This window comes from Dermochelys coriacea, chromosome 7 (assembly GCF_009764565.3).
Source record: "Dermochelys coriacea isolate rDerCor1 chromosome 7, rDerCor1.pri.v4, whole genome shotgun sequence".
Taxonomy (NCBI): domain Eukaryota; kingdom Metazoa; phylum Chordata; order Testudines; family Dermochelyidae; genus Dermochelys; species Dermochelys coriacea.
Window position 1 is genome coordinate 107,252,658 of NC_050074.1, and position 12,325 is coordinate 107,264,982.

A 12,325-nucleotide genomic window follows, 5' to 3' on the forward strand; every position below is an offset into this window, starting at 1 on the left:
AGCTTTCATTGTAAGGGACTTCAATGCAACCTGAACACCCACCCTCTTAGCTCACCAGTGTCAGCAATGTGGTTTAGAAAAGCAGGGAAATGAATTTTCAAAACTAGAGGAAACCATCACTATGTTTCTGATTTAGGCTTCTATCTCATCATTGATCCACACATAATACATCCACCGAGGTCTCTGGCTCTCTTGGGGGCAGATACAGGGTATATGAGACTTTTATTATGCAAATACTACAAGAAAACATGACCAATACCATAGTATGGAATACATTGAAGTTTAAAGATTTACAGTGAAATTCTGACCCCATGGATGTCTATGGCAAATCTTTCATTGACATCAGCAGTGTCAGAAACCTCTTGTTTCTAATATGTATTGTGTGGCACAGAAAATGGACAAAAGTTTGGGGATGGAGTTTTTATTTTATTCCATCTGGCTCTAGGATGGCATATGGCTCCAAATATGTAATGATTTATTTTCTTCTCAGGTTGTTGTGATTAATATAATTTGGCCAAAACACATATCACCTCCTCCAAAACTGTACTCCAAGATAAAGCTTAGCAGATTTCTGGGAATGTCAGACAAAAGCCTTTTTCCTTTATTATCTATTTTTGTCAGCTGAGACATTCAAACAGTAGGTCAGTGGAGCCATCTTTGAGGACATTAGTAGTATTTAAAAGGAAATACATTGGAGCAAACAAATAACTACAATAAAATGAATTAATAAATAACCATTGCTCCTGATTCCATGTAACGGTCAGAGACTGACAAAGATGAGAGAAAATGAAGACACAGTTTAGTAATAGTCAAGGAATCTGTAAACTAGATACATTTTTCTTAGCTGAAGCAAGGAAGCACAGTGGGCTACAATGCTAGTCCAAATAATGTCCTAGATTAATTAATTAATTACAATGGCTTAGGTGGTCTCATTATATTTATACAATATGATTATGGTTCCCTAATAACATTTGGGGCCATAGTTATTCCCTGGTGGTGGTAAACTGATCAGCAATATGTGTGCCATAATGCAAACTCCCCACAACACCGATCCACCAGGAGCCTGCTCAGGGGAACAGGACACCAACAGATCAACTGGGAGATGCACTGATTCTGAAGGTATCCCCTCTCTGTGCCAATCACCCCTCCTCCCCCACTGAAATGGGTATAAACTGAAAGGCCCATGTTGGTGGCCGTGAATCTGGCACTCAGTAGGCACAGCAGTTCACTGATAAATTAAAAAAAGATAGGTACAGAAATTCAGTTTAAGATAAAATGATTAAATTTGATAGAGAAGGTACCATGGATACAATATACAGGGACATACACAGGTATGTTCACACCATTATTTGTGGTGGGACCAGAAAATGAGTTAGACAAATGAGTTAGACAAAGGGAGCTGCCCCCAGAGTAATTTTCTGCTGAACAAACAGAAAAGAAAGCCAGATTAAAATATTTTATTTGCTTCTGCAGATATCTGCTATATCCATTGAATACAGGTATTCAAGTGGAAATGAAAATTCAGCAAATCCACTGTGAACTTAAGGGCTACCCTTCAAATAGGCATGTAAACATGGATCACACATTGAAAAAAACATTCTATAAGGCAAGAATGACAAAAGACTTACTAGTTGTACTCATCTGTTGTGTGGTAGGGAGTGGCAATGCAAAAAGAAGATGACAACATTAAAGTAGCATGTTTATTAAAGAGACATTGAAATGAACTTTATGAGTTACTGGAGAAAGGAAAGACTTAATCTAGAACATCATCCCTGAAAGAGAGAGAGAGGGAAAATATATAACATACTACAAATTTAAGTGAGACTCAGCTAGTGCTAACACCAAGGCTGTCCTAAAATAAGCAAGACATTCGAAAGGCAAAGTCTGGATATATCTATGTGAGAAAGGCATTCCAGAGTCTTCAGTGGTACTTGAACTTGTGGAGCACATCTGGAGTAGGGATTTGTACCAGTGCTGCTAAATGAATAGCTAAAAAAAAATCTCTCCAGTGTAGATTAGGGTTTAGAGGAATTTCAAAAGGAGACAACACCAGAATAATTTCCCATTGTCAGATTAGTAAGGAAACCAGAATAGAGTGCTATGGATTTACTATGGAGTGTAGACAAGTTTACATAAACCACTGTAGATAGGAATCAAGTACACACACTGTGAAATTACTAGTCTGTCTTCAAATAGGCAAGGAAACAGGAATACTATTCTCTCACTTGTGGTACTGGGCTCTTGTGTGACAGGTGGAGGAGTTAGTACTACAGAAAGAAAATGAAAGACAACATTAAATAGTTTATGCAACACACACACAAATGTTATGAGTTGCTGGACAAGATACAGTACAATTATATGTGGGATGAGCTATTACAATGAGACAGCTCATTGCTGCTGTGGGGAAACCAATGGGATGGGGAGCTGGAGGGAGGAAATTACCAGCAGTATCCCCTTCCTCTTATACAGTTCAATTCACATTTTCCATTAGGAGCAGGATTTGCCCATTCCTCCATGCAGAAAAATTGAAGGCTTAGTTCCAAACCTTGCAGTTTGCATCTGGTCTTATGGAAGCAGACATCACTGGAGCTCACAAACATCTGTATGGATGTAGTGGGGCAGATCCCTACCTCCCATCGGGAAAGAATTAAAGATCTCTTCTGGGCACAATCTCCCTCAATACAACACACCTGTAAGGCTTGTCAGGCCTCAAGATGGGTGGACCCTTAAAAAGGAGGATTCTTGCTCAGGCCAGCAGGAGTGCAAGTCAGAGCTCCCTGTCCCCTGGAAGAAGGGGTTCCTGAATGAAAAACTGCTTGAGAGCCTTGGCCTCCCAACCCCCTCAGAAAAGAGAAGGACCTGGGGGTGAGACCATTTGGTACAAAGCACAGCTTGCACTGGTGCAGCTCATCTAACTAAGAATTTTCACTTTAGTTGCGGCAGTGACATACCCCCTCCACTATAGACAAGGATTCAGAAGGATGGGAAAAGTAGCCAACTACAGAATAATTGTCTACTGTAAAAATAGTAAGGAAGTCAGAGAAGAGGAAAATGGCTTTACTTCTGCAGACAACTTCTCTTTCCATGGGAATACAGGTAAATTTCTGTAAAACAGTGGAGACAGGAATTGAGGACAGCCTGTGCAATAATAGGCCACTTTTTAAATAGGAATACAAACTTACGTGTAGTAATGGGCACTTGTGTTGTAGGGGAAGAAGCTGGTAAATAAATAAAGAAAAGAAAAGCCAAAATTCAATACTTTACAAAAGAGATGTTTGAATAAACTTTGAGTTACTGGCGAAAATAAAGTAAAACTACATCTGACGTGTGCTATTGCAATAAGCTAGATCACTTGCTGCTGTGGGGAAAACAATGTGATGAGGTCCTGGAAGGGGGAAAGTACCTCTTCATTTCTTGCCATTTAATTTCCTCTTGCAGAAGAACCAAAGGTTCAGCTGCAAACCCTGCAGAACAAATAGGATTTTATGGAAGCAGAGATTAGTGGAGCTCGCAAGCCTCTGTATGGAAGATTTGGTAACATGGTACCGAGGGCACAATGGAGTCTCGTTGCCATGAGTTTCCTTGCCTGTAGTTATCCCTGGGATCCCCTATAACAATGAGTTTCCCATTTGGAAAGTTTGAATTTAATGCTCCTAAAATACAATTCATGTTAAAAAAATAATAGAAATCAAGTACCTGAGCAGATGACACTGGCATCCTCATGGTTGGCGCAGTTATGTGTGCTCCATGCCAGGTGTGAGCACTGCCACAGAGAGGATTCATTCCCTCTGCACTGCATGTCATCCAGGAGAACACTTCCGGAGTCTTCACCAAACCAGGCATTCCTGGGGGACTAATGGCCTGCCCACACCCAAGCTGTCTACACACAACCTCTGCATCATGTATGTCCCAGGCATCATCACAGACTGTTCCCCAGCTTCCACTGTAATGGACTTCAACACGACTGGAACACCCATTCTATCCATTCACCAGTCTCAGTGATGTTTCTTGAAAAAGCACAGGAAACAATATTTTTAATGTTAACACAATTCCCTTATTTTCAATTTCATGCATTCCAGGGGACCCTCCAGTGTCCAGGTGGGATTGTGCACCCTGCTACATTCCCTCATGGGTGGGTGCAGCATTTTCTCCTCTGTACAGCCAGCCCCCTCTGCTGTCCAATGTGTGTGGACGCAGAGCCATGGTCCTAACTTTCCCTGTGCCACCCCTTTGGGGTGTCATGTACCCACTAAGCGCATTAAGTCGGCAGAGTGCATCCTCACTACCGTGGCTAGCATCGACTTACAGAGGGTGCACTGTGGATAGCTATCCCACAGTTCCCACAGTCTCTGCTGCCCATTGGAATTCTGGGTTAAGCTCCCAATGCCTGATCGGGCAAAAACATTGTTGCGGGTGGGTTTTGGGTACATGTCATCAGTCACCCCTCCTTCCGTGAAGGTAACGGCAGACAATCATTTTGCACCTTTTTTCCTGGGTTACCCATGCAGATGCTATGGTATGGCAGCTCACCAGCTCACCAGCTCACCATCACTGCTGCTGTTGTGGGCAAGTCTACTGTGGGGGCTGCTGTGATCCAAGTAGCCAATGCAATCATTGATGTTCTGTTATCAAGGGTAGTGACTCTGGGAAATGTGTGAGCCTTTTAGATTTTAGGTGCATCATATTCCTGTCCTTTGTTGCTGGTGAAGAAGTCTTGCAGCCGTACATTCCACTCCGGTCGGCGCTGTAACACCCCATAGCACTTCTGTGGTTGACACATATAGCAGCTCCAGGGCTCTTGCTCTTTTGCCTTGGCCGAGGTACCTTGCCCTACCAGGACCTCCAAGCACTCGACACAGAAGCACCTGCAGCAGCTGGCATTGCTACACAACAGCAGCTCCTTGCCTTCGCAGCAGACGGTGCACTAGGACTGGTACCCGTCCTCATCGTACATGTAGAAGAGCTCCAGGAATTGATCTCTGCAAATCTGGCAAAGGCCCCCCCTCAAACAGCGGGTGGAATGGGGCTGGGTTTTTTTATCCCACACAATAAACAACCCTTCAAGGCCCCTGTTGTTGTTTGTGACTTTGGAAACCATTTGCTCTCTGCTTTGGTCCTCCTCCACCGGCTCCTTGCTGTTGTTGCAGAAGTTAGTTTTTAGCTGGTTGGCCAGGGGTTCTGGGAACATCTTCCCTGCCTGGCTCCTAAAAACCTCAGGGCATGGTGTACAGATCGTCAATAGGAGACCAGCTTATTAAATGTGGAGTGGTTGAAATGCTGCCTAAAAGCCATCAGACCCACCAACTTGTCTGCTGAAACCTCGGAGAACTTCCCATCCCCAAACCATTACACCTAGCTCATTCCAGAGATTGCCTCACATTTGGACATAACTCTGTAGGAGACGATGATTGCAGGCCACCAGGAGAAGCCCTTGATCTTCCCCCAACATGAGCTTTCCCATCCTGGTATTCCACCACTTCCCCTGCAACTCTGCTCTCCTGCCCACCAGAGATGAGCTCGGGGGATCCGTTCTGGATGCCTGGGTGCTGCTGGAAGACATGGTACTGCTGCTCTGGAAGGACTCATTGGAATCCTCCTCAGTGAGGTCAATCAGGGGTGCCTGGACAGACAAGGCCATCCTCCTCTTAGTGCACCGAATGGGAGCCAGAGACTCCAGGTCATTCTCTTCTTTAAGTTCATCTCATGAAGATTCAGTCCCGCCTGTAATATCATGAGAGCTAGAGGCTTCTGCCTCCGGCTGTTCTCCCAGCCGGCAGCACCATATGGTCGCACCTACCCCAGCCTACCCCTTGCTCCCATGGCTCATGAAGCCTGGACTGTAGTAAGGAACAGTTCAACTATAGGCTGAGCAAGTGTAGAATGTGCCTTTGGATATTTAAAAGTTCGCTGGTGCAGTTTGCTGACTAGGTCAGACCTCAGCGCAACCAACATTCCCATTGTTATTGCTGCTTGCTGTGTGCTCCATAATATCTGTGAGAGTAAGGGGAAAGATGTTGATGGTGGAGTGGGAGGTTGAGGCAAATCTCCTGGCATCCAATTTTGATCAACCAGACACCAGAGCGATCAGAAGAGCACAGCAAGGCATGCTGCGCATCAGAGGGGCTTTGAAAACCAGTTTCATGACTGGCCAGGCTTCAGTGTGACAGTTGTGTGTTTCTCCTTGATGCAAATCTGCCCCCTTTGCTGATTTTAATTCCCTGTAAGCCAACCACCCTCCCCGCTACAAAATAAAGTAACTATTGTTTTGAACCATGCATTCTTTCTTTATTAATTTAAAAAAAAAAGAGAGATAACGGACAAGGTAGCCCGGGTGGGGAAGGGGAGGAGGGAAGGACAAGGCCACATTGCTTATTGTAGCCACACTAAAAATCAAACTGTTTGAATAACAGCCTTCTGTTGCTTGGGCCATCCTCTGGTGTGGAGTGCCTGGGTGCCCGGAGCCTCCCCCACCCCACATTCTTGGGTGTCTGGGTGAGGAAGCTATGGAACATGGGGAGGAGGATAGGCGGTTATACAGTGGATGCAGCTGGGGTCTGTGCTCTTGTTGGCTTTCCTGCAGCTCCAACAGACTCTTCATCATGTCCGTTTGCTATCCCATTAGCCTCAGCATCGCGTCCTGCCTCCACTCTTCGCGCTCACTTAATTCTTTCCTGGCCTCTGCCACTGAATGCCTTCATGCATTAAGCTGTGCCCTATCAGTGTGGAAGGACTGCATGAGCTCGGAAAACATGTCATCGCAAGTGCCTTTTTTTCACCTTCTATTGCCTGCGATAACCTCAGAGACGGAGATGATAGGGGGAGCATAGAAACATTCTACGCTCTATGATTCTGGGGGGACTGCATGTTCACCTGTGCTGTTGAGTTCGCCACACTGACCAAACAGGAAATGAAATTCAAAAGTTCCTGGGGCTTTTCCTGTGTAGCTGGCTAGTGCATCAGAGTTCAAAGTGCTGTCCAGAGCACTCACAATGGAGCACTCTGGGATAGCTCCTAGAGGTCAATATCATCGATTTGTGTCTGCACTACCCCAAATTCAATCCAGTAAGGTCGATTTTAGCGCTACTCCCCTCGTCGGGAAGGAGTACAGAAGTCGATTTTAAGAGCCCTTTAGGTCGACAGAACGGGGTTGATTGTGTGGAGGCAATCATTTTTAAATCAACCTAATGCGGCTAAATTCGACCTAACCCATAGAGTAGAGCAGGGCTGAGACACAGTTAGTGCTAACACCAAGGCTATTCTAAGGTAAATCAGACATTTGAAAAGCAAAGTCTGGATATATCTATGTGAGTAAGGCATTCCAGAGTCTTCAGTGGTTCTTGAACTTGTGCAGCACATCCAGAGTAGGGATTTGTACCAGTGCTGCTAAATGAATAGCTACAAAACCTCTCCAGTGTAGATTAGGGTTTAGAGGAATTTGAAAAGGAGACAACTCCAGAATAATTTCCCACTTTCCAAATAGTAAGGAAATCAGAGTAGAGCACTATGGGTTTTCTATGAAGTGTAGGCATGTTTATGTAAACCACTGGAGATAGGAATCAAGTAAACACACTGTTTTCACACCATTATTTGCAGTGGGACTAGAAAATGAGTTAGAAAAATCTGAAAGGGAGCTGTCCCCAGAGTAATTTTCTACTGAACAAACAGAAAAGAAAGCCAGATTAAAATATTTTATTTGCTTCTCCAGATATCTGCTATATCCATTGAATACATTTGTGTATGTATACAAGTGGAAATGAAAATTCAGGAAATCCACTGTGAATTTAAGGGCTACCCTTCAAATAGGCATGTAAACATGGATCACACATTGAAAACAACATTCTGTAATTCAAGAATGACAAAAGACTTACTAGTTGTACTGGTCTGCTGTGTGGTAGGGAGTACAGTTGGCAATACAAAAAGAAGATGACAAAACTAAAGTAGCATGTTTATTAAAGAGACATTGAAATGAACTTTATGAGTTACTGGAGAAAGGAAAGACATAATCTAGAACATCATCCCTGAAAGAGAGAGAGACAGAGAAAATACATACCAAACTACAAATTTAAGTGAGACTCAGTCAGTGCTAACAGCAAGGCTGTCCTAAAATAAGCAAGACATCCGAAAGGCAAAGTCTGGCTATATCTATGTGAGAAAGGCACCTCAAAGTCTTCAGTGGTACATGAACTTTTGCAGCACATTCAGAGTAGGGATTTGTACCAGTTTAAATAGTTTATGTAACACACACACAAATGTTATGAGTTGCTGGAAAAAATAAAGTACAATTATATGTGGGATGAGCTATTACAATGAGAGAGCTCATTGCTGCTGTGGGGAAACCAATGGGATGAGGAGCTGGAGGGAGGAAATTACCACCGGTATCCCCGTCCTCTTATGCAGTTCATTTCACATTTTTCCATTAGGAGCAGGATTTGCCCATTCCTCCATGCAGAAAAATTGAAGGCTTAGTTCCAAACCTTGCAGTTTGCATCTGGTCTTATGGAAGCAGATATCACTGGAGCTCACAAACGTCTGTATGTGGGGCAGATCCCTACCTCCCATTGGGAAAGAATTAAAGATCTCTTCTGGGCATAATCACCCTCAATGCAACACACCTGTAAGGCTTGTCAGGCCTCGAGATGGGTAGACCCTGAAAAAGGAGGATCCCTACTCAGGCCAGCAGGACTGCAAGTCAGAGCTCCTTGTCCCTTGGAAGAAGGGGTTCCTGACTGGAAAACTGCTTGAGAGCCTTGGCCACCCAGGCCCTCTCAGAAAAGAGAAGGACCTGTCTTCTTTGGCTTCCTGAGGGCCTAGGACTTTGTTTTTGTGGTCTTCAGAAGCCTATTGATTTTTTGTATGGATTGCTTTAACGCCCCCTCAAAAGGGGGCCCTGATACGCAGAGATGGAGGGCTGCGCCCCAAACGCTGAGACAGGAGCAGCACCCACCTTCTTTCCAGAGGGCCACTAGAGAGATATGGCCTACTACAGTGGACTAATTGGAGCATTGGCTATGTGGCACCATGGATACATTGTATTTATGCTGCCATTCACTTCCTTGATTGTAGGTGGATATTGCGATATTATTAAGACTGCATGGCTGATTATTTCCGATTTAATTATTAAATTATTTTCTACTAAAATATACTAACACAGTGCTTCAACATTACTACTAACCCACACACAGATATTGAAAGTGATGGGAATGTGCAACTGATTTGATAAACACAAGCAGCGTTATGCCAATTCATCAGTTACCCGCATTGGTACATGCTCACTCAAGACCCGCCTCTGAAACCCTTACTCATGTTGAGCAGCACTCACTTAGCCCTGGTCTACACTAGGTGTTGAGGTCGAATTTAGCAGCGTTAAATTGATGTAACCCTGCATCCGTCCACATGACAAAGCCCTTTTTTTCTACTTAAAGGGCTCTTAAAATTGATTTCCTTACTCCACCCCCGACAAGGGGATTAGCGCTGAAATTGGTTTTGCTGGGTCAAATTTGGGGTACTGTGGATGCAATTAGATGGTATTGGCGTCCGGGAGATATCCCAGAGTGCTCCATTGTGACCGCTCTGGACAGCACTCTCAACTCAGATGCACTGACCAGGTAGACAGGAAAAGGCCCGCGAACTTTTGAATTTCAATTTCCTGTTTGGCCAGTATGGCAAGCTGCAGGTGACCATGAAGAGCTCATCAGCAGAGGTGACCATGCAGAGCTCATCAGCAGAGGTGACCATGATGGAGTCCCAGAATCGCAAAAGAGCTCCAGCATGGAGCGAACGGGAGGTACGGGATCTGATCGCTGTATGGGGAGAGGAATCCGTGCTATCAGAACTACGTTCCAGTTTTCAAAATGCCAAAACATTTGTGAAAATCTCCCAGGGCATGAAGGACAGATGCCATAACAGGGACCCGAAGCAGTGCCACGTGAAACTTAAGGAGCTGAGGCAAGCCTACCAGAAAACCAGAGAGGCCAACAGCCACTCCGGGTCAGAGCCCCAAACATGCCGCTTCTATGATGAGCTGCATGCCATTTTAGGGGGTTCAGCCACCACTACCTCAGCCGTGTTGTTTGACTCCTTCAATGGAGATGGAGGCAACATGGAAGCAGGTTTTGGGGATGAGGAAGACGATGATGAGGAGGCTGTAGATAGCTCACAGCAAACAAGCGGAGAAACCGGTTTTCCCGACAGCCAGGAATTGTTTCTCACCCTGGACCTGGAGCCAGTACCCCCCGAACCCACCCAAGGCTGCCTCCTGGACCCATCAGGTGGAAAAGGGACCTCTGGTGAGTGTACCTTTTAAAATACTATACAAGGTTTAAAAGCCAGCATGTTTAATGATTAATTTGCCCTGGCATTCGTGGCTCTCCTGGATATACTCCCAAAGCCTTTGCAAAAGGTTTCTGGGGAGGGCAACCTTATTCCATCCACCATGGTAGGACACTTTACCACTCCAGGCCAGTAGCACGTACTCGGGAATCATTGTAGAACAAAGCATTGCAGTGTATGTTTGCTGGTGTTCAAACAACATCTGTTCTTTATCTCTCTGTGTTATTCTCAGGAGAGTGATATCATTCATGGTCACCTGATTAAAATAGGGTGCTTTTCTTAAGGGGACATTCAGAGGGGCCCGTTCCTGCTGGGCTGTTTGCCTATGGCTGAACAGAAATGTTCCCCGCTGTTAGCCAGGCGGAGGGGAAGGGGGAGGCAAAATGCGTCCTTGTAACGAAAGCACATGTGCTATGTATGTAATGTTAACAGCAAGGTTTACCGTGAAAGAGTGTACCCATTATTCTATACAATGTGTCTTTTCAAATACCACTGTCCCTTTTTTTTTCTCCACCAGCTGTATGTGTTTCAAGGATCACAGGATCTTCTCCTTCCCAGAGGCTAGTGAAAATTAGAAGGCGAAAAAAATGCACTCACGATGAAATGTTCTCTGAGCTCATGCTGTCCTCCCATACTGACAGAGCACAGACGAATGCATGGAGGCAGACAATGTTAGAGTGCAGAAAAGCACAAAATGACCAGGAGGATAGGTGGTGGGCTGAAGAGAGTAAGTGGCGGGCTGAAGAGAGAGCTGAAGCTGAAAGGTGGTGGCAACGTGATGAGAGGAGGCAGGATTCAATGCTGAGGCTGCTGGAGGATCAAACTAATATGCTCCAGCATATGGTTGAGCTGCAGGAAAGGCATCAGGTGCACAGACCGCCGCTACAGCCCCTGTGTAACCAACCGTCCTCCTCCCCAAGTTCCATAGCCTCCTCACCCAGATGCCCAAGAACACACTGGGGGGGCCTCTGGCCACCCAGCCACTACACCCCAGAGGACTGCCCAAGTAACAGAAGGCTGGCATTCAATAAGTTTTAAACTTTTAAAGTGCTGTGTGGCCTTGTCCTTCCCTCCGCCACCACCCCTCCTGGGCTACCTTGGTAATTATCCCCCTATTTGTGTGATGAATTAATAAAGAATTCATGAATGTAAAGCAACAAGACTTTATTGCCTCTGCAAGCGGTGATCGAAGGGAGGTGAGGAGGGTGGTTAGTTTACAGGGAAGTAGAGTGAACCAAAGGGCGGGGGATTTCATCAAGGAGAAACAAACAGAACTTTCACACCGTAGCCTGGCCAGTCATGAAACTGGTTTTCAAAGCTTCTCTGATGCGCACCGCACCCTCCTGTGCTCTTCTAACCACCCTGGTGTCTGGCTGTGTGTAACCAGCAGCCAGGCGATTTGCCTCAACCTCCCACCCCGCCATAAACGTCTCCCCCTTACTCTCACAGATATTGTGGAGCGCACAGCAAGCAGTAATAACAGTGGGAATATTGGTTTCGCTGAGGTCTAACCGAGTCAGTAAACTGCACCATTGCGCTTTTAAATGTCCAAATGCACATTCTACCACCATTCTGCACTTTCTCAGCCTGTAGTTGAACAGCTCCTGGCTACTCTCCAGGCTGCCTATGTATGGCTTCATGAGCCATGGCATTAAGGGGTAGGCTGGGTCCCCAAGGATAACTATAGGCACTTCAACATCACCAACAGTTATTTTCTGGTCTGGGAAGAAAGTCCCTTCCTGCAGCTTTTGAAACAGACCAGAGTTCCTGAAGATGCGAGCGTCATGTACCTTTCCCGGCCATCCCACGTTGATGTTGGTGAAACATCCCTTGTGATCCACCAGTGCTTGCAGCACTATTGAAAAGTACTCCTTGCGGTTTATGTACTCACTGGCTTGGTGCTCCGGTGCCAAGATAGGGATATGGGTTCCATCTATGGCCCCCCCACAGTTAGGGAATCTCATTGCAGCAAAGCCATCCACTATGACCTGCACAT

At 45.4% G+C, this 12,325-nt stretch overlaps 1 protein-coding gene across 1 annotated transcript in view; it reads right to left on the reverse strand.

Moving 5' to 3' along the window:
• Nucleotides 1-12,325, reverse strand: part of LOC119859024 (deleted in malignant brain tumors 1 protein-like) — a 52,361-nt gene that overhangs the window by 5,388 nt on the left and 34,648 nt on the right. The window contains 5 exon segments of the mRNA XM_043519373.1: nt 2,952-3,138; nt 3,404-3,464; nt 3,697-3,849; nt 3,852-3,978; nt 5,507-5,700. Of these exon segments, the coding sequence (XP_043375308.1) occupies nt 2,952-3,138; nt 3,404-3,464; nt 3,697-3,849; nt 3,852-3,978; nt 5,507-5,700 (722 nt within the window).